Raw genomic sequence first — 22,321 nt, 5'->3', positions numbered from 1 at the left:
TAAGATTACAGCAGGGTTTTGCAAAAATGAAGGTTGCAGTAGCCTTTTACAAAATGGAGGGAGCATTTTAAAATGGAGTTTGTAACAATGTGGACAAGTGTAAGGAATGACAGAGTGAACAGAAGCTACAATGTAGACAAGTATAATGAATGGCAAACAGTGAGCAGAAGTTGCAGTGTTGAAACAGTGCAAGTTTCAGTGATTTTAAGAAGCAAATGGATTGAAAATGCAGCTGGCTGAACCCTATGGCTCTTAACAAGCATCTTAATTGTCAATTAACCAGTCATTGGGGTATTGCAGGGGGCAACAGTTGGGGTTCGTTTGCCCAGTGTGCGTATCCCCAATTATCACACCGGAGTGGAGAAGCGAATCTCTTTATTTGAAATCAAATAAGGTGCAGGAGATACAAATTTCAAATCATGCATGAATTACTATCCGTTGCCATGTCTTATATACCTTACTTGTTTACAGAGATGTTCACAGGTGCTACAATTCATCATTTACAATTCATTAACTACCAGATCTTTTAATTAACTATATCCTTAACCCATACTACTGACCCCCCCCCTTCTTGATTACCTCCTGTACCACAAACAAAAGAAAATGATAAATGATCACATGTACTCATGCTAGCTAGCAGGCCTGAGAATGTAAACTTCTGACTCCACGCCATATTACCAGTTAAATGGAGCTTTACCCCCCCCCCCCAACAATCCCCCCTTTGAGAATACTCAACAAGCTTTTGGCTGAGTTTTCTCATACTCTGTGGACAAGATACGATTAAATGCCATGGAGCTGGGGTTATCAATAAGGGGGTACATCAGGAGTTTTGGGGAATGGGGGACACAAAGAAAACAAGCTATCAGGATGAGGGTGACCAGGCACAGCATTACCCCTGTGAGGAGGAGCCGCACGAGGCCCCCTTCTATTCCTCCCAGGTTGGGCAACCAACTCCAGAGGGAGTCAAACGTGGTAGGTTCCCCTTCTTGGGCCTTCTACTGCTCTAAAGCTCGTTCGGCTGCTCTAAGGGCAGTGGGCCAAGTCTGGTACTCGAGATCACTCTGAATGGCCATTAGCTGGTCATTCAGGAAATCCCGAATTCCTAAACATACTAGATCCCACTGTGGTGCCTTCCCAGCCTCAGTGATATTCAATACCATTTTTCCTTTGGTGTAGTACTATAATACACCTGTTTAACTATTCTCAGGTACTTTCAAAAGGCATCAACATTAATAGCATAGGAGGGGGGGTTACATTATTAGTCACTCTCCAGGACACAGGGTGCAGCCTGTAGAATAAACCCCAAACTCCAATCAATACCACACTTCCAAGCATGGGTCCCACAAATGTTTTTCCGACAGTGTATATTCTTTGTTTCTTCATCAGGGTCGGTTCTTAATGTCCTTTTTAGTCAGGAATTCCTGGACTTTGGCAATTACAGTGCAGTGAGTGTTCCTTCTTCTTTCCCAAAACAGTCGGGGGCACAGTAGATCTGTCAGTGGACAAGGGAGAGGTTACTAGCACTTCACCTTGTCCTTTTCCCCTGCTGTCCAGCAGGCACAGTGGTGTTGGTAGTCAGCAGGACTTAATAAGGGCCATTCCAGCATGGAGCCAAAGCAGTCTTTCGTTGGTGGACCTTTACATCAATCTAGTTTCCTGGTGCCAAGGAGTGGCAGGGCTGCTAGGGTCTTCGGGTAGCGCTTCCTTACCTGTGAGAAAAGAAACCTAACACACTCATTAGTGCCTGGCAGTGTTTTGCAGATCTCATAGCTGCGTGGGCAAATTCAAGCCCCCCTCCCTTTTCTTGTTGTCAGCCAAGTCTTGACTGTGAGTGGAGTCAGTGTCATATTTTTTTCAGTTAACTCATTTTGTTCTTTGCCCTTTTTTCCTTCTTGGCTTCTTTTAACCTGCAAAGGGAACTTCCAACTTTTCACTTATACACCTTTTTCCCAAAAAATGAGCACACAAACATTGTCATTATACAGTACATTAGTCTATTACTCATATATGCCACACATACCGTTTTACTAAAATAACCTTATTACAACCTTTGGAGCAAGAAGCTAGAACAAGCACACCCACTTGAGGAGTTCATTCATTAAACTCTAGTCCAATAGCTTCCCACACATCCCCAGCCCCTGGCTAGAAATCTGAGGTAGACAGAAAGATCCCCTGTACATAAGGGGAGTGGTTAACTTTTTATGTCTTTGCTTCAAAGACTGCTGGTATGCAAATTTTAACAACAAATTTTGCAATTAACAATTTAGGCTAATGAAGTTTCCTTTTTCTTACTTAAGCAAATATCTTAGACTTTAATATATCACATTGTCCTGACTATCCAACCACTTTTTTGTATTCCCAAGTTGAACAAGAACAAGTATCGCATTTTTAATTTAACCTTTTGTTTGATTTACTAGACTATTCTAAATAAAAATATTTAAAACACACACAATTCCGGCCACAAGACAACCAACCACAAGACAAACATAGAACAGCAAAACATAATTCCTATTGTGTCAGAAATGCATGGTACATGGAATGCTGTCAGCTGGCATGCAGTTTCCTCTGGTTATGAAGACAAAAAAACAAACAAGGTACCCTCTGGGCAGATAACTATCGCTTAAATAGTACAAAATACCCTGTTGACTTCAGGCAAACAGAGGAATTACCCCATAATTGTGTGATTGTGTCAGTAGGAAGCCCAGGTATCAGTTAAACACTGTAATCTTCTAGCTATAAACTAAAGTATGAGCCAAAACCAAATGATTGAATCCAAATAATTCTGCCTGAATTTATTAAACATTTCACAGACACCAAGAACTTTCTCTTTAGCATTTTTCAAAAGTTCAGCTGCTGTTCCCTCCAGCAACTACAGAGTTAACTTCTCACTCTTTCTTTTTTTTCCACACTCTGTCTGTTGCCTGCCCGCCTGGGCCCAATCCTGCTTTTCTTGCTGAACCGTCCTCTTCGCATGGCAAACTTGTTCCACTACCAGTTTAGCTAGGAGGTGGCTTCTCAACTAGCCCCACTTCCTGGTCTCTCTCAAACATTTTATACTCACAAGACTTCCGAGTCCTTTCTCGTGAGCTTGCCACCTGGACAAAAAACACATGCCATGGCAAAGGCCATTATTAAACATACAAACCAGAAGCTTTCCTTATCCTATTAGGCCTCGACTTTTACTCATACAGTTTCAACAATAACCAGCAGTACCAAGCAAAAAGTATAAAATAACAAGGGTAAAACAATAGATGGTGTAAATTCTTCAGGGCTTCCCCTTCTAATGCTCACCAAACTGTGACAAATTTCTGTTACCAATCTATCCTCATGTCAGTGATCAGGCTGACACTACAGGATCATTGGGGAAGATAAGGAACACACCATAGATCACTGAATTTTTTAAAGCTCCATTAAAAAATAATAAAAAACAACAGAGAGGTGTTGGGAACGCTCCACATCACGTCAGAAAACATAATGCCCACCAAGCCCCTTTCATTATCAACACACGTACGTCCAGACCGGCCACTTCTCTGTATAATGTTCAGAGAAGGGGGAGAGGTGGACAGGAGATTATCCTGTATACAGCTTGTCCAGATTTCCAAATGCTTCCGTTCTTGGGAAGGCTGTCTTTACACCCTGGAATCTCCTGCGTCTCTTTCAAGAGATACAGTCCAAGTCGGCTGCATGTGGCTTCTTTGTGTCACCAAGGCCACTGTTGGATTCTACCGACAGTTTAAGCTTTGCAAATGTAAACTCCAGTTCTGTAACTTTTATATGCCTTCTGGTGTCACCTCTTGTCAATTTTCCTTTTCACAGCCAGCGGGGCCGAATAGCAGTTTCCTTTGTACTTAGCATTAGTCTGCATTGATTCTGAAACCTTAATCGCAGAGCAACTTTCTTTTGTATCCCTGAGGCCAGCTGATTTCAAATTAAACCATTCCCTTCCCAATAACAAATTTGTTTCACGCTGGTCAAGGCTTTTTTTTTTTTTTTTTTTTTTTTTTGTGATTAAATGCTCCTCTTAGATATATGATCTTCTCTAGATTGAAGTACCTTCTAGTGGGCATTGTTTAGATGGATTTTTCACGTATGTAAATGTTCCAATTCTCTAAATACCTGCAGGTCGTTGAACCATAATGTACGTACATGTGAAATGCTGGGGTACCCTTAGGGGGTGAGATGGAATGTTTAGACTGTCCCCCACCCATTTTTTCACTTACTTACACACACACACACACAGGGAGGGTGCCCTGTCCGCACTAGTGGCTCATAAACTAAGAATTTTCCCTACAGGGTACTCACACAGGAGAGGCTAATGAGGATAGCCACGACCCTCCTACACCTCCCTTCAGCAAAGAGCATTGGCTAGTCTCTGGGAGACAGAGCCGCTTACTCTAATTGCATCCAGTGAGATGATCAGACTGTCAGTAGCCTGCACGGAAAGGAAAGGGGGAGGGGAAATGGGTACACACACTCCTAGACCCAGGTAGCTTCCTCACCGGACGATGCTAGGCCAAGTCAGCCCACCATGGGTCAGACCTCCTAAAGATCCACTAGTTACCGGGCTTGCGTTAGAGTAGTCCTGGTCACGAGCTTTTGCTTCACAGGGTACTCTGGGTGTCTTCCGGTAACAGTCACTCACACTCCAAAGATTTTCCAATTAACCAGAATGCATTCCAAAGGTGTGCACGCTACCTTATCCTTTGACTGTCCCTGCCGAATTCCTTAAGGGGTGATCCTGGGCGTCCCCAGATCCTAACAGGCGTCAGATTAATCCTTTTACCTCAAATCCTACCTTGTCCGCGAGACCGGTTCCTCACCATCGCTCGGCACCAAAGCTTCTCCACTTTTTGGGGCATTGCACCGTTGTGCCTCCTGGGGTTGACCGTACCAGACTTCACCGAGGCCCCCGATGAAATCACCGGTGCGCGCTGGGCATCGGCGACTGTCTCAATGCGTCAGCCACCAGAGAGGGTCCAGGCAAGGCTAATTTTCAGCCTCAGACGTCCTGCCACGGTCGCCAAAGCTGTTGCAGGGTGCAACAGTTGGGGTTCGTTTGCCCGGTGTGCGTATCCCCAATTATCACACCAGAGTGGAGAAGCGAATCTTTATTTGAAATCAAATAAGGTGCAGGAGATACAAATCTCAAATCATGCACGAATTACTGTCCGTTGCCATGTCTTATATACCTTACTTGTTTACAGAGATGTTCACAGGTGCTACAATTCATCATTTACAATTCATTAACTACCAGATCTTTTAATTAACTATATCCTTAACCCATACTACTGACCCCCCCCCTTTGATCGATTACCTCCTGTACTACAAACAAAAGAAAATGATAAATGATCACATGTACTCATGCTAGCTAGCAGGCCTGAGAATGTAAACTTCTGACCCCTCGCCATATTACCAGTTAATTGGAGCTTTACCCCCCAACAGGGGTACCTGGTTTTATGAATAAATGTTTCATTCATAAACTTTACTTATGAAGTTAAATTAATAAAGTGAACAATTAAAAGCAATTTCATCAGTTCTATAGTAAGATTTGACTGTAACCAATATTGATTTTATCAAAAAGGTAGTATGGTGGAGTAGACAAACCCTACACCAGATAGGAAAGGGTTAAAGTGTATTCCCTGGGCTCAGTTAGCCCTACTTCCCTCCACCTGTGCTGAGTTCCCAGCAGTGGATAGCTGCTGCTGTGAGAGTTAAGGAGCCTGGCTGGGACCAGAGATTACAGATGGTTTGTAGCTTGCCTTGGGAGGAGGTAGGCTTGTCCTGGATGACTGAATAGAGAAGAGCTATAGAGCTGGCTGTTTGTAGCTGGGATTCTGCCTGTGAGAAAGGGGGCTGAAGGCTGAGCCTGGCAAGACTCAGAATTCTCTTGTTTGGTATGTCTGTTGGATTTGGATTAAATGACTCTGCTACCCAAGAGGGGGTTGAATGCTTTAGAGCCAGGGTCAGCAACCTTTGGGAGGCAGCTTGCCAGGGTAAGGGCCAGTTTGTTTACCTGCCACAATGGCAGGTTCAGCTGATCTTGGTTCACTGCTTCAGACCAACGGAGGCTGTGGGAAGCGGCAGCCAGCACATCCCTGGGCCCACACTGTTTCTTGCAGCCCCCATTGGCCTGGAGCGGTGAATCGCAGCCTGTGGGAGCCGTGATTGGCTGAACCTGCGGATGTGGCAGGTAAATAAACCGGCCTGGCCCGCCAGGGTTCTTACCCTGGTGAGCCATGTGCCAAAGGTTGCCGACTCCTGCTTTACAATGGCTTGATTCGAGGGCCAAGTCACCTCTATATGGAAGGAGTAGGCTGAAGAAGTTATGTGGAAACTGAGGCAGAGCTGCCACATTGCCATGTCCAGCCCTGAGATGGTGCACAGTGATAAGCAGCTTGTATTATCACAGAGGATGGATTGAATGATTGATTTTCATTTATTTATTTTGCAGCAATCACTGTCTTCAGTTAAAATTAAGCCAGGCACAAATAAAGTGGCACCAGATTTCAAGCTCACCAAGAGGAGAAATAACTTTGGTGTTCCCCTTGAGACTCTTGCACAAGAGGCAACACAATGCCAAGTTCCTTTTGTTGTGACACAGATGGTGGAATATCTAGAAATGTTCGGCAAGTCAATAACTTGTTCTGCTTTCTATAAACTTTTTTTTTTGATTTGTGCTTTTAGTCAAAATCAAGAGCTGTAACTAACTTGCTTTGGGTAAGCAGGACCACAAAGGAGAATAGCAACTAATGGGAGAACGTGTAAATTTCCACTTTTTTTTTTTTTTAAAACCAGTCTAAATGGATTTTGATTGTTTTGGGGTGTGAGAGATTGAACAATTAGCAAGCTTATTTGATTCCAAAATGCATTTGCTCTTTAGAAAGAAAACTACCCTGCTGCCTTTATTCACGATTGCTTTAGCAGAGGGATACTTTTTTTTTTTTTTTTTTTTTTTAAAAACAAACCCAGAAAATACTGAATTAAACAACTCTTTTGGGGTGTGAGAGATTGAACAATTAGCAAGCTTATTTGATTCCAAAATGCATTTGTCAGGTCTCTGTAGACACTATCAGTAAACTGTGTTTTTTAGTTTCCTCCTTGTGTATTTTATTAAAAATGGTAACTATTGTTTTTTAATAGGCCTGGATCACATAGGTTTATTTCGAATCAGTGGCTCAGTGAACAAAATCAAAGCATTGAAACAGAAGTATGATCAAGGTGAAAAGGTGGACCTCATTAATGATGGTGACATAGATTCTGTTGCAAGCCTCTTCAAACTTTTCCTCAAGGAGCTTCCAGTGGCAGTTTTCCCAGACAACTTACATGCTAACCTTCTTAAAACCTTTGAAGGTAAAACAAAGCCTAAATTCATCTGAAATGTCAATGGCATTTCAGCTGGCATGACTTTCTTTTGTCCAGAAATGGCTGACTAGTGTACACACAGCAGAATTTAAACACGGTAATCAACAATGTGAGTGTTTGCATAACTTCACACCTTAAAGGGTGGGTATTTTGTGGATTCCCCCTATGCAATGTGTTCAATTGACTTACAATAGACCCTCAGTTACGAACACCTTAGCAATGCAGGTTGGTTGAAACTCTGAACAAAACAATGCAGTGTTTGTTTTTTTTTTCAAAAGTTTACAACTGAACACTGATTTAATACAGCTTTGAAACTTTACTATGCAGAAGAAAAATGCTGCTTTTAACAATCTTAAACAAAACAAGCAGAGAAACAGTTTCCTTCCTTATCAAATCTTCTTTAAACTTTCTCTTTATTTGTATAGTAGTCTAGTATAGCACTCTGCAGTATTTGCTTCCTCCCTCCCCTGCATTGCTGCCTGATTGCATACCTGTGGTTCCAAATGAGGTGTGTGGTTGACCAGTCAGTTCATAACTGTAAGGTTCTACTGTATATTGCAAGTATATTCATTGTACAGTTATCCAGGACACAATAATTATTGCCTTAGCTATTGCACAGTATTGAGCTATCAGTTAAAACATTTAGGGGATTCAATCATTCTCATCCCACCTCTCCTACTAAAGTGAGTTGTGTTTGTGAACCCATATTTGCCATTAAAATGTTCTCTTTTGCTGCAGGGAAAGTGAAAAGGTCAATGTCCCTGGACTTGGAATTTTAAACCTCTCTTCTGTAGCTACAGTACTATATTTATAGTGCAAAAATGCCCTGAAACTGTAAATGTTACCAATTAGTAGGAAAACGAAGACTGATGTGGTGCTGAAAGGATAAAATTTCCCAGCCTTCTCTTAGCATGAGTCACACGGCATGTGCCAAATCTCCAGCAAGAGTCACAGCTGACAATCCTCCCACAGCTTTTTCCATAATGTCTTGGTTATCATATAGCCAGTTGGTAATGTCTTGCACTCTCTGCTAGAAATAACAAGGAAAAACTACATTTTCCTCCTCTCCTGGCAAGAAATGGTCACACACACATAGGATAGAGTCCAAAGACCTAGAGCGTTCCATAGGAAATTCCAGTACCTAGGGAAATGTTTGTAGTTTTAAAGCTAAGATGTGAAATAATTAGAGGATTAGTCTAAAAATCACTGGCTTTTGGCCTATGTTCTTCCCCCCAGCCCTTAGTGTCTCCTTTTCTGGAGGTGAGAAGAGAGGAGGTATCTTTACAATAAAGTAAATTGTGTAGTAAAACTTGCTGGATGCTTAGCATACCCATCTGTTAGTAACTGAATTAAAACTTAATTCTTCACAGATAATAAGAACCACATGGCTGAGCGTACACAATGTCTGAAAAGGTTATTAAGCAGCTTTCCCAAGGCCCACTACAACTTTTTCCAGTTCCTCTCTACCTTTCTGTTGAAGGTGGCATCACACAGTGAAATGAACCACATGACCTTGGAAAACCTTGCCATTGTATTTGGGCCCACCCTTTTCCGGTAAGTATTTTATTTAGATTTATTTTACAGTTGTTTTGGCTTGTAATCCTGGATCCCTCCCTTAAAAATAACAGCAGTAATCAGAGACGAGCTGGAATATTGACGAAAGAGCTTGTTGTACACTGGGGAATGAATGAAAGAAGCAGAGCTATACAGAATGTTGATATAGAAGCCCATGCCCATCCCAAAATCTGAATGGACCTGTGCTGCTGATCAAGGCAGATGCAAAGAATCAGCTGATCTGGCTTTACTCTGCCCAGGATGGGCACTCTTTATTTGCCTCCTTGTTCTTAGGCGCTGGGTTGTTCTCAGGTTGGGGTTAGTGGCCTACTCCACCTCTCCAGTGCCCTCCTGGGTGCTGGAAGTTCCCCTCTTTCTATAGATGGCACCTAGGGTGACCAGATGTCCTGATTTTTGGGGTCTTTTTTTCTTTTCTTATATAGGCTCCTATTACCCCTCCATCCCGATTTTTACATTTGCTGTCTGGTCACCCTAGTGGCACCAGCCATCTTGCAGCTTCAGGGTGGCTACTCATTAAGGGTTCATTTTCCCCCTCTTCTTCTAATCCCAAAAGTCTTCAGAGGTAGCAGGAAATAGCTAGACCTCTCACCCCTCTGAGGGCAGCAGAGGTGGAGAAACCCACAGACTCAGGCTGCTAATTTAAAAGCAGCGGGTGTTGACATCCCAGAAACCTTAGTACTGTAGTTAAGGAACCTGTAGTTGGTTCCCTAACAAACAATGGGTATGTCTACACTACGAAATTAAGTTGGCTTTTTTTTTTTTTTTTTTAGAAATCGATTTTGATACAGTCGATTGTGTGTGTCCTTACTAAGCGCATTATGTCGGCGGTGTGCATCCAAAGTTCTGAGGCTAGCATCGACTTTCGGAGCATTGCACTGTGGTAGCTATCCCACAGTTCCCGCGATCTCTGCCGCCCACTGGAATTCTGGGTTGCACTCCAATGGGGCAACAACATTGTTGCAAGTGAAAGCAAGGGCAAAAAATAATTTCTCGCCTCTTTTTCCTGGGTTACCTGTGCAGACAACATACTACAGCAAGCATGGTGCCTGCTCAGCTCACTGTCACTGTATGTCTCCTGGGTGCTGCTGGCAGATGCAGTACTGCAGTGCTACGCAGCAGCATCCTCTTGCCTTGCCTTGTGGACAGCAAACGATACAATACGACTGCTAGTCGCCATCGTTGTCCTGTGGGTGCTCCTGGCTGACGCAGTTAGGTTGGTGGGGGCGCCTGGACAAAAATGGGAATGACTCCTCAGGTCATTCTCTTTAAGTTTCATCTAATGGAGATTCAGTCCTGCCTGGAATATCATGCCAGCTGGAGGCTTCTGCCTTAGGCTGCTCTCTCAGTCAGCAGCGTCGTGTGGTCACGCCTACCCCTTGCTTCCACGGCTCATGAAGCTTGGACAATAGTAAGGAGCAGTTCAACTATAGGCTGAGCAAATGCATAATGGTGGTAGAAAGTGCCTTTGGATGTTTAAAAGCTCACTGGCACCATTTACTGACTCGGTTAGACCTCAGCAAAACCAATATTCCCATAGTTATTACTGCTTGCTGTGTGCGCCACAATATCTGTGACAGTAAAGGGGAGATGTTTATGGTGGGGTGGGGGGTTGAGGCAAATCACTTGGCCGCTGATTATGCATAGCCAGACACCAGGGTGGTTAGAGCACTGCAGGGTGTGCTGTTCATCAGAGAAGTATGAAAACTAGTTTCATGACTGGCCAGGCTACAGCGTGAAAGCTTTTTTTTTTTTTTTTTTTTTTTTTTTTTTTTTTCTCCTTGATGAAAACCTGCTCCCTTGGTTCACTCTTCTTCACTGTAAGCCAACTACCCTCCCCACCCCCCCCTTTGATCACCGCTTGCAGAAGCAATAAAGTCATTGTTTCAAATTCATGCATTCTTTATTAATTCGTCACACAAATGGGGGGATAAGTACCAAGGTAGCCCAGGAGGGGTGGAGGAGAAGGGAAGCACAAGGGTGGGGTAGTTGTAGGAGCATCTCCTAAAATGGCATGCAGTTCATCATTTCTGCGGGATGTCTGGGGCTCTGACCTGGAGTGGATGTTTGCCTCTCTGGTTCTTTAGTAGGCTTCATGCAGCAATGCTGCAGGTTCCTGTTACAACCTCTGTCCTTCATGCCCTTGGAGTTTTGTTTTGGTGTGTGTGTGTGTGTGTTCTCCCCCCCCCCCCCCAAATATTCTGGCATTTCATCTTTTGGAATGGAGTTCGGATAGCATGGATTTGTTCTTTTGCGATTCTGGGACTCCATGGTTATTGTGCTGATCAGCTTGCTATACTGGCCAAACAAGAAATGAAATTCAAAAGTTCATGGGGCTTTTCCTGTCTACCTGGTCAGTGCATCTGAGTTAAGTGCTGTCCAGAGTGGTCACAATGGAGCACTCCAGGATAGCTCCCAGAGGCCAATACCATCAAATTGCATCCACGCTACCCCAAGTTCGACCCAGCAGGGTCAATTTCAGTGCTAATCCCTTTTTCAGGGAGGAATATAGAAATCTATTTTAAGAGCCCTTTAAATTGACAAAAATGGCTTCATTGTGTGGATGGGTGCAGGGTTAGATTGATTTAATGCCTAAATTTGACCTAAACTTCTAGTGTAGACCAGAGCTAAGCATTAGTCACCATGGGGTATCTAAGTGTAAGGTTGCTAGGATACCTACCTTAGTGGTTTATGAGCTACAGCACTAGGAATTCTGGGAAGTCTCAGGCCCAGCTTTCTCTGGGGGGATGGGAGGGAGGAGAAAAAGCTTCTGAGGAAGCCAGTTGAGGTCCTGCTGTTCAGAGTGATTTTTAAAATGGTACTCCCTGGTTTGGCAGATGAGATCCTAGTTGTTTTGGGGATGGCAGGGAATTAGAAACCACACTCTATTCTCCATATAATTTTCTGAGTAACATTAAGGCTTGACCGTTAGTGTTCTCCCCAACTGTTTTATAGACTGTCAGCCAATCAAGTTTCTGGAAAACTGACACTAATTCAATTTGGTATAGCAAAGAGATCTTGAGTTTGTTTAGATTAATATTTACTGATCTGAGTGAACCACAAAATTTGTTTTCACTACTGTGTGGTCCACATGTCAGCTACTAAAAACTTCTCCCCTCTGGCCATCTGCACTCACTTTCTCCTGCTTCCTTTCACTTGGTACACAATAGTTTTTGCAAAAATGCATGTAATGCTTTTGCAAGTGTCATAAACAGATAGTTAAGGGTTAATGCCTCTTTTACCTGTAAAGGGTTAAGAAGCTCAGTAAACCTGGCTGACACGTGACCAGAGGACCAGTAAGGGGACAAGATATTTTCAAATCTTGGTGGGGGAAAATCTTTTGTTTGTGCTCCTTGTTTTGGGGGTTGTTCGCTCTTGGGACTAAGAGGGANGAATCTGATTACCCTGTAAAGTATTTTCCATCCTGATTTTTCAGAGATGATTTTTACCTTTCTTTTTAAGAACCTCATTGATTTTTCCTTGTTTTAAGATCCAAGGGGATTGGATCTGGACTCACCAGGGATTGGTGGGGGAAAGGAGGCTGGATGGTTAAATTCTCCTTGTTTTAAGATCCAAGGGGATTGGATCTGGACTCACCAGGAATTTGGTGGGGGAAAGGAGTGGGGGGGGATGGTTAAATTCTCCTTATGTTAAGATCCGAGGGGTTGGATAGGTGTTCATCAGGAACTTGGTGAAGAAGTCTCTCAAGGCTGCCCAGGGAGGGCAGTTTTGGGAGGACAGGAAGTGTTCCAGACACTGAAATTTCTAGATGGTGGCAGTGTTACCAGATCTAAGCTAGTAATTAAGCTTAGAAGTGTCCATACAGGTCCCCACAACTGTACCCTAAAGGAGGTGGGGGAGGAACATTGACAGCAAGACTGGCCTATCTTTTTTTCTCTAACAAGGTCTGGACCCTGTTTGGTGTTCTCCATTGACTTTTCCTTAGCTTGCTGCACTTGACTTAAGCACCTTTTTCCCCTTGCTTTATGGCCCCTGCTTAGCTTCTGCTTATCTCTCCCTTCAACTATCCTGCTCTTCCCTCTGCTTACTTATTTCTATGAAGTTCCCTATGCTTGGAACCACCTGCATAGCCCCATCTTCTCCTCCCAGTCCTCCTCTAAAATGCCTTCCTTCAAGAGGCCTATAAATCCTTGTCCTTTTCCCCCTAAGGGAGTGGAAACTACCATCTCACAATGAAAACTAACAGGAAAATAACTCAAGCTGTGTGACTCTCCAAGCTTTATCCCTCTGCTTGCTGTTGCATTATTTGCTTTGCACAGGGGCTGTCTTGGATTGAAAGCTCTTTAGGCCTGGATCTTCTCTTGCTATCAATAAAGCAGAAGATACACTGGTGCTATACGAATAATAGAGCTGGTTCAATGAAATACCAACTGTTCTTCATAGGAATTTTTTTTATTGATTGGAAAAAACTAAATGCAACCTTCTCCTCCAGCAAATTTCAATGTTTCATTGGTATTAGTATATTGGATGCTTTTCCCTGTTTTTCTTTAGTTCATTAGTTTTTAAAGGTATTTTAGTCACCTTTAGCTGAAGATGGGCACCTGGCAGCATTTTCAAAAATACTTAGGGACCAGATCCCCTGCAGAACTGCTAGGGGCCTTGACACCCCATGAAATGCATGTCCCTGAGTTAAGTGCACAGATTTCTCCAACAATACATGTTTGGGGTGTGGGGATCTAACAATGGGATCTCCAAAAGCCAGCACGATCAGAGGGGAATTGCTAAATTCATCTCTTGCAAATACCTAAGCCCCACCACTGTCAGGGACTTAATCCTAAACCACTTTTCCAAGAGCCACCAGTGTGGGAGATGGTGGCAAACACCTTCCTTATAATCTCTTGCCTAGTAGTAAGGGTACTTGCCCAGGTTGTGGGAAATGCATTCAACTCCTTCCTCTGCATAATGTGACCAAGGATGTGGACTTGGGTTTACCACCTTACAGGAGAGTGCCCTAACCACTGGGCTATGGACTCATTCTCACCTGTTCTCTAGCCCAACGGGTAGATACATGTCACTGACTCACTGGATGAGCTTCCATAGGAGAGGATCACTCCACACTGTACACATCCTGGAGGCTAGAGCCCTTGCTTGAGTAGGGGGAAGGCTATGTTCAAATTGCTGCTTTGGGGCGGGGGGGGGGGGGAAGAGTTTGAACCTAAGTCTTCCACAGTCTGTGTGAGTGTGCTAACCAGCAGACTCAAGTTATAAGGGAGGCTGCTGTCTCCTTCAGCCCCAGCTATTGTGTGAGGGTTTAGGTATATACTTAAAAAAACCTACCAGATCAGTAGTTGCACATGAGAGGGGTGGGGAAATACCTAGTACAGGACCCTGCTGGGCTTTAGGTACCCAGCCACTGTGACTCAGATGCCTGTGGGCCATGCTTAGATTGCTTTTCCAGTGGAGTGAATGAATTATCAAGTCATATGGCGGGAGGAGGGCATGCGATTCTAAGCAAAGTGTGGGGAGAGGAGAGCTGGATGTCAGTGCTCTATAAAGAGCAGGAGAGGGGGAATACAGGAAGAAGCCCTGGAAAGAAGCAAGTCAGCTTTCAGACAGCCTTTGACAAGATCCCTCAAAAAGGGCTTTTAAGCAGGTAAGCAGTCCTGGGGTCCTCTCATGGATCAGTAACTGGTTAAAAGATGGGAAACAAAGGGTAGGAATAAATAGTCATTTTCAGAAAGGAGAGAGATAAATAGTAGTGTCCTCCAGAGATCTGTACTAGGACTAGTGGTGTTCAACATATTCATTATTTGGAAAAGGGGGCAAACAGCTGGAAAAATTTGCAGATGCTAGAAAATTACTCAAGATAGTTAAGTCCAAAGCAGATTGCAAAGAATTACAAAGAGATATCAGAAAACTGAGTGAGTAGGCAACAAAATGGCATATGAACATCACTGTTTATAGATGCAAAGTAATTCAAATTGGAAAACATAATCCCCACTATACTTACACAATGACATCTTATCTAAATTAGAAGTTACCATTCAAGAGAGATCTTGGATTCATTGTGTACAGTTCTCTAAAAAGGCAACCTTTTTGGACTGCTCTTACATCTTGAGCAAACGATGTTAGGAACCATTAGGAAAGGGATTGATAAGACAGAAAATATGACACTGTATAAATCCATGGTACACCCACAGCTTGACTACTGTATGCAGTTCTGGTTGCCCTTCTCTCTCTCTCTTTTGAGATGGGGCAACAAAAATAAGTGCACGGAACAGTTTCTGCACAAGGAGAGATTAAAAAGACTGGAACTTTTCAGCTTGGAAAAGAGACAAATAAGGGGTGAGGGATATGACAAAGGTCTATAAAATCATGAATGGTATAGAGAAAGTAATAAGGAAGTGTTATTTACCCCTCCCATAACACAAGAATCAGGGGTCACTTAACGAAATTAATAGGCAGCAGCTTTAAAACAAACAAACACAAGTACTTCTTCACACAACACACTGTCAACCTGTGGTTCTCCTTGCCAGGGACGGTTGTGAAGGCCGAAACTATAAAGGGGTTCAAAAAAGAATTGGACCTATCTTCCATGGACTTAGCTATCAATAGCTATTAGCTAGGATGATCAAGGATGCAACCTCATGCTCTGGGGTGTCCCCTCTGTTGGGAGTGGGTGACGGGGCATGGATCACTCAATGATTCCCTGTTCTGTTCATTTCTTCCAAAGCACGTGGCATTGTCCACTGTCAGAAGACAGGATACTGGGCTAGATGGCTTATTGGGCCAATCCAGTCTGGCTACTATGTTCTTAGCTTGAATTATGAGGTGGAAGAGACCAGTAGTTTAGGGTCCCCAGGACTGGGAACTCATAATGGAGGATGGATTTGAGTTTCCCCTATGCTGCCAGCCCCTGAGGAGCTATAGCAACCTATGCTATTCATTGGAGGCAGAAGGGACTGACAGACCCCCAGGCAGTTTGGAAGCTGAGTGTGGGAGAAGGAGAGTGAGATGAGGGTGCTGTAGAAAAGAAGACCCTCACAGAGGAAAAAGTAGTCCCAGTGAAACTGGGATGGAAGGTATTTGGATCAGTTCTAGCTGTAAAATTACCAGTTTAGTACCCTTTTAATTTTTGGCTTGATATCCAGGCACAGATCTCCACACGCTCGCTAGCTTAGCACCACTTCTAGCTTGCTGGGCTGATAAGGCACGGGGCTTGGTAAATGTAATGACTGTGGGTTCAATACCACATATTTAATTTGTGATAAAACAATCTTTAATGATTCCCACTGATCCCTTTTTAATTACTCCAAACTATACATTGTAGTGGTGATCTCCTCCTAACATCATTTGTCTTCAACACAAATTGATAGTTTTTTTTGGTTGTTTTGTTTTTTTAAAGTCTAAGGCCAAGGGAGATTCTTAATCCTGTTTACTCAATAGAACAACTTTACAATAGTTGTATTGTCTCTAGGAATATGTTCCTGGATCTAATTTGTTAACTAGATTCTTCTTAAAATACATGAAAATTTGCAGGTGTGTGGTGGCTACACTACTCAGCAGCAATATCTGAAAAGGAGTATTTTGTTCTTAAGCTACTTAAAAATTAGAGCTAAATCAATATTTTCCATGAATTTTAGGGTTTGAACTGCAGACCTGAACCAAGATTCATATTTTCAATTAATCTTTGTAGAATGGCCAAACTAAATTCTAGTCTCAAAATCCCCCACTCCCCAAACTTGCAAATGTGGACCCCTTCACGGTCCAACCTGGCCTTTTAGGAAGAGTTCAAAGCCCAACTCTGATCTGTTCCTGGTTCAGCCCAGAACAGAGTATTGTAATTCCTATAGCCTGTGGGGACTGTCTGGACAAATGGACTGTCCAGAGAACAAGGTGTCCTGATACAGCCTGTATTCATTCCACCTTTTTTCTCCTCTCTGTATATGAAGGACCTGGACAAAATTGGTGTTGGGGCTCCTAGCTAAGGAACTGGCATAGGATAGGCTGTGGAAAGAAGTTTGGGAGGGCATGTTTATGCACTAATAGCAACAGCCTGGTATGGACTTTGGATACGTACTCGAGGCAAGCAGGAGCGTAAGATCTGGTCTATACTATTAAAAATTATATCAACTTAGCTATGTCGCTCAGAGCTGTGAAAAATTTTGCATCTTGAGCACTGTAGTTAGGCCAGTCTAACCCCGGTATAGACGTAGCTCGAATTCTTCCATCAACTTAGTTAGCACCTGTTGACAGTGATTGGAAAAACTTTCTGTGTTGATGGAAGGGTTAAGTATGCTACTGTGCTGCTCAGGGCTGGCTTTAGGCCGATTCTCCCGATTCCCCAGAATCGGGCCCCGTGCCTGAGGCGCCTTTTAAATATTTTTTACTCACCCTGGCAGTGGTCAGCTTCGCCGGGGTCTTTGGCGGCTCCGCTTCCCTGACCGGAGCGCTGGCCGGAGCATGGCAAGTCCCATGGCCCTGCTCTCCCGATCGGCAATCTGAAGTGCTGCTGAAGACTGGGTGCGCCGCCCTATGAGTACAAGCGCTGCCCCCAAGGAATCGGGCCCCATAGTTGCTAAAGCCGGCCCTGGTGCTGCTGCTGTTGTAGCAGCTGTAGTGTAAACCTGGCCTAAGTCTGGACAGGAGTATGTTCTGTGTGGAGGGCTGCTTGCGTGTCCTGAGCTCCACCCCAGTGTGTGAAGATTTTGGTGCTTGGATGGACTTTGAGCCCTCAGAATCTGCAGAGAAGAATGTGGCCCAGGCACTGAGGACCTGGGTGAAAGACTTCTTTGTCTCAGGTATTTTTGGCTTGTCTGCCATCTTTTGGCCTCCCCCGCCCTCTGGAAGGGGAGGGGTTTAGTTTGGCCAGAGGGCTAAACTGGCCAGAGTGAGGAAACTGAAGCACGGCAATGTCCTGACAGTGAGAGATAATGGGTTCCCCCTCAAACCCATACGGCCATCGTTATTCAATCCTGAAGTTTTTCTAAGACCAAGTTCTCAGAGTTCAAGGGGAGTTTTACCACAGGTAGACAGGAATTAGGACACTGTGTTATACCAATAAAAACTAGCAAGATTTTAAAGGGGACAAGACATTTGTCACGTTTATTGTAAATACCATAATAAAATAAAAGATAACAGCAAACAATGTTGTTTGGTTACTTATTCCTATGATTTTATATATATATATATCTCCATTCACAAAATCATTCATACAAGTTCTGTGTAGATATTATAGTTACCAGCCTAAAGTTGCTTGTGACAGAATACTGGCCAGGTACTCTGTACACAAGAGTGGAGCCGAGTCCGGGTCAGGTGCACCTGATGCTCCTGGAGGCTGGCAGCAGAACCATAGACTCAAAGTCCTCAGTCTTCAGAGTCCAGCTTTATAGGGATTTTTCCCTATGTTAGTTCATGGGAGTTGCTTCATTCTGCTGTTGTTAAATTAATCAGCAGGTGGCTGGCTCCATGTTGGCAGCAGAATGTTACCCAAAGTCTCTTATCTCACCCTTCTTTTTTACAGGCTTTTAGTTTGGATTCAAAGTCTATAGGTCTTGGTGTGTCACGCTGCCTTTGGGTTTGGATTGATCACCCGTCAATTGCAGGCGTGACTTTCAGCCTTGAACCTGGCTTTGATCTTCCTTCTGTTGTTCTTTTGTCCTTTTCTTTTTAGGGTGGATGCTTTTTACTTTGTTTCACTGTTGTCTAGGTCTTCAGCCGTTGGTAGTTGAACTTCACCTCATCAGGACAGGCTGGGGCTGGAGGTTGATTTTATCATCCATACATGCCTCATTCACACATCTAAACTAACTAATAAGATTACAGCAGGGTTTGCAAAAATGAAGGTTGGAGGAAGCTTTTACAAAATGGAGTGAGCGTTTTAAAATGGGGTTTGAATTACAATATGGCAAACAGTGAACAGAAGTTACAATGCAGGCAAGTGTAGTGAATGGTGAACAGAAGTTACATTAATAAAGTGAACAATTAAAAACAATTTCATTTATCAGTTCTACAACTGGAACTAAGCCTCAATATGTACATTTGGATGTTTAAATCACATTTGAATAATAAATGTGCTGTCTGGTTTGCCAAACAGAAGAGTGATGTGTGTATTTGTACTTAATTCCCAAGAGCTTATGAATTTTGTGTTTAAATATTAATATTTAGTGGAATCAGGAGTTGGTTTAGCACAGTGCATGAAGCTGAATTTGGCTCTAGTGCTTATGTAAATGCCCATACCGTCTCAAATATTTTATGGGGAAAAATGTATAGTTCCTTCGGGAAACAAAATTACCATGCCACTAATGAATCCCTTGATTTCAGTTAAATGATTCAGAGAATTATCTACTTGTAGATAAAGTAGAAGTTTAAATACTACTTGAAAAAATATAATACTGTTTACAGGAATTTCTGCATGTTTCCATTATGTTTAATTATAACTTTATTACATCCATTATTAATATAATGCAGCTTCAGAGACTTCATTGGAACATTTTTTTTTCCTCATGCCACTTTTAGACTGTGTCCTGCATTATGGTGTTTCCCTGGTAGTTAAGTATGATGTGACAAGATTGCATGGGGCTGTTATCCTTTGGACCCTCACAGAAAGATGTGTAATCTGAGTTTGCCTTAGTGAGCAAATCTGAAATCACTTTTTAAAATATTAAAAGCCCAGTGGTGGTGGTGGCTCTCCAAATTGTGTCCTTTAAAAAATATTTTCATGAGCAAGTTAGTCAGTGCCAGGCCCATGCTATCAGGTTCCAACTACTTTTCCATATACTGCAGTGCATAAAGGCCACCAATTGAGGATCAGGGCCACTTTATGCTAGGCATATACATGCCTATAATGAAAATATAGTCCTTGTCACCAAGAGCTTTTTAATTGAGATCATGTCCTAGAATATGTTGGAGAACTGGATAAAACTACTTGCTTTGAAAAATTCTCCGGACCACAAGAAAGGGATTTGTGGCTAACTGATCAATGGATCATAGTCTGAGCACCACTAAACTTAATCTATTTACTTTTCTCTTGTTTAGAATTCCTTTCAGTCCTTTGGCTCATGAAAAACAAATGCTTTGTAATGCACTCCTGCTGTATTTGCTCCAGAACCATGAGATGCTATTTGCAGACTTTGACAGCCATTTCTCACTGACACAAGCAGACAACACTGAGGTAAGAAGATGATTGATTCCAACAGATAATAAAAGGTGCTTCATTAGGTCGTAATGTATTTCTATCCTTAGGTTTGTATACTCAAGCAGTAATAAATCACTATAGCTATACCCTGACAGAGTGAGTATCAGTTGCATATCTAATGTACAAGGGAGACTTTATATGTTTGTTTTCTAAAGAATGTAAATGAGAGTTAAAGGTCAAGAATAAAATCACCACATTTTTCTACTTGAAATATCCTATAGCCACATTTCCTTGCCCTCAGAATTTTTGTAGGTAACTCTTTTCATTTATCTCCTATATAGTGATGACATGCAAAGGCAGAATGGTAAAAATGCCATTTTAGAAGCTATTGAGTAAAGACTCACTTTTTCTGTCCTTAGGCATGCACTGCTATAGAATAACGTTGGTTCTTCAATGTCTCCTTGTTGCATTTTGTTTGTCAAAACAGTTATGATTTTGCACTTAGTATGGATGATTTTCCTTCTATAATAGTACTAGTCTGTGTGGGTATTTTTTCAAGTTCCTTCCATTATGTATTGTTGCTGTTCAATATAGATCTTTTTAAAAATCCATTCTAGGAGAGCAAAGTAGCCCAAGGGGTTAACATAATGGTGAGATCTAGGTTCATATCTTAAGTGGGTCTCAACCTAATGTTAAATCATGCAATTACTATACAGTATAACATATCTGGCTACTCTGAACAGGTTTACCAGGGTTTTTGCAGATTATGACTAAATCTAGCAATGTAAAATATGCCACACTCTGAGAGAGGTGCTATGCAAGATGTCTACATTGTGCCAGGCTCTTCTAGGCACTGCTAGGGATTCCTCACTTTCCTGAGCTCCAGCTCCAGCCACTGCTGGTATTGAGCAATGGGAGCGGAGGGAGGGCTGGAGCAGGGAAACCTAGTGGACTTTTACTCTGAAGCTAAGATTTACATCATTTGTCACATGTATTGTACAGTCCATCTCAGCCGGGGCAGCTCCAGGCCCCAGGCACGCCTGCGGGAGGTCCGCCGAAGCTGTGGGACCAGCGGACTGTCCGCAGGCAAGCCGCGGAAGGCAGTCTGCCTGCCGTGCTTGGGGCAGCAAAATTCCTAGAGCTGCCCCTGATCTCAGCACTGAAAGCACTAACTCTCTGGAACTATCTGTCTGGGAATAATGTCATGGGGCATGTTAATTACTTGCTGGGTACAAAGGAAAGGTGAATAACAACATGTTCAGATGCAGTAGGACATGAGTCTTAATACCTCAAAATAGAATTGTTGCAGTCCAACATGTAGTACTCTTAGGACCCAGTCTGATCCTGCTAAACTTCCTGAAAGTAGCCCTTATTTACATGTTTCATTTAATCAGCTACAGTTGGGAGTTCCTGCGTGATTGTGTACGGGATGCAGTATTAGGTAATAGCTGCGTAGTTGTCTGCTTCTACCAACCAAAAGTTTCAAGAAGATAGGAAGTGCCAGCAATCAATGCAAATCTGCAGTGAAAACACATGAGAAATAGAGGCACTATAAAAGGCAGCACTTTTGCTTTGAAAGTTAATTCCCTCTTTTGCCCCCCATCTCTAAAATGTCTAGCAGTCACTTCATTCTGTCTGGGATTGTGATGACAGGGAAGTAGGTTCACTGAAAGATCCTTTTAAGTTCTTTAATGAATCCCTGAAATAGGGCACAGCTATAGGGTTATCTTACTTTGTCTGAGGTGAGCATCTCAAAGAAACTGTGCGTGTTGGGGCTGGACAGAGTTTGTTCTGTGGGTGATCTAATTTTGTTCTCATAACTTATGGCAGGAGCACGTAGAGTTTTGGATAGGCATCCCTTCATATATTATTTGTCTAAGTAATAACTCCTTAAAGTTCTTTGGACATAAAACCAAACCCAGTAAAGGTCCATACAGAGGTTTCATCAAAACACTAATCAGCAAACCAGGCACTTTCCTTGGAATGGAACTTAATTTTTATACCTTTTCTTGCAGGAAGGATTCTAATGCAGACTCTTGCCTTACACCAGTTACTCTCATATTTATATCAGCACTTAGCGGTTTACACCAAAAGAAGGGGTGGTGTGGGGAAGGGGCTTGTCCGTTCAAGGTGATGCTGTTAGTGTCTCTTTACATATCTATATTAATAAAGTTTTAATGAACTCCCTAACAGACATTTCCAGGCATAGCTTTCTCCAGGCCCTGATAAAGAATCTGAGGCCAGGTCTACACTGCGACTTTAAATCGGTTTAATGGCCGATATACCGAT

At 42.8% G+C, this 22,321-nt stretch overlaps 2 protein-coding genes across 5 annotated transcripts in view; both read left to right on the top strand.

Annotated features, from left to right (window-relative positions):
• ANK3 (ankyrin 3) overlaps positions 1–10,642 on the top strand; it is a 548,067-nt gene extending 537,425 nt beyond the window's left edge. Inside the window, exon 28 of the transcript XR_012657046.1 lies at positions 10,629–10,642. The gene's annotated coding sequence lies outside the window, so the exon portion shown is untranslated. The remainder of the gene's footprint in view (positions 1–10,628) is intronic.
• FAM13C (family with sequence similarity 13 member C) overlaps positions 8,742–22,321 on the top strand; it is a 247,065-nt gene continuing 233,485 nt past the window's right edge. For all 4 annotated transcript variants that reach the window (XM_075072582.1, XM_075072581.1, XM_075072580.1 and 1 more), the window contains exons 1-2: positions 8,742–8,916; positions 19,933–20,068. In XM_075072582.1, the coding sequence (XP_074928683.1) occupies positions 8,747–8,916; positions 19,933–20,068 (306 nt within the window). In that variant the 5' untranslated portion in view covers positions 8,742–8,746. The remainder of the gene's footprint in view (positions 8,917–19,932; positions 20,069–22,321) is intronic.

This window comes from Chelonoidis abingdonii, chromosome 15 (assembly GCF_003597395.2).
Source record: "Chelonoidis abingdonii isolate Lonesome George chromosome 15, CheloAbing_2.0, whole genome shotgun sequence".
Taxonomy (NCBI): domain Eukaryota; kingdom Metazoa; phylum Chordata; order Testudines; family Testudinidae; genus Chelonoidis; species Chelonoidis abingdonii.
The sequence above is the reverse complement of the archived record's forward strand: the minus strand, read 5'-3'. Positions and strand labels throughout refer to the sequence as shown.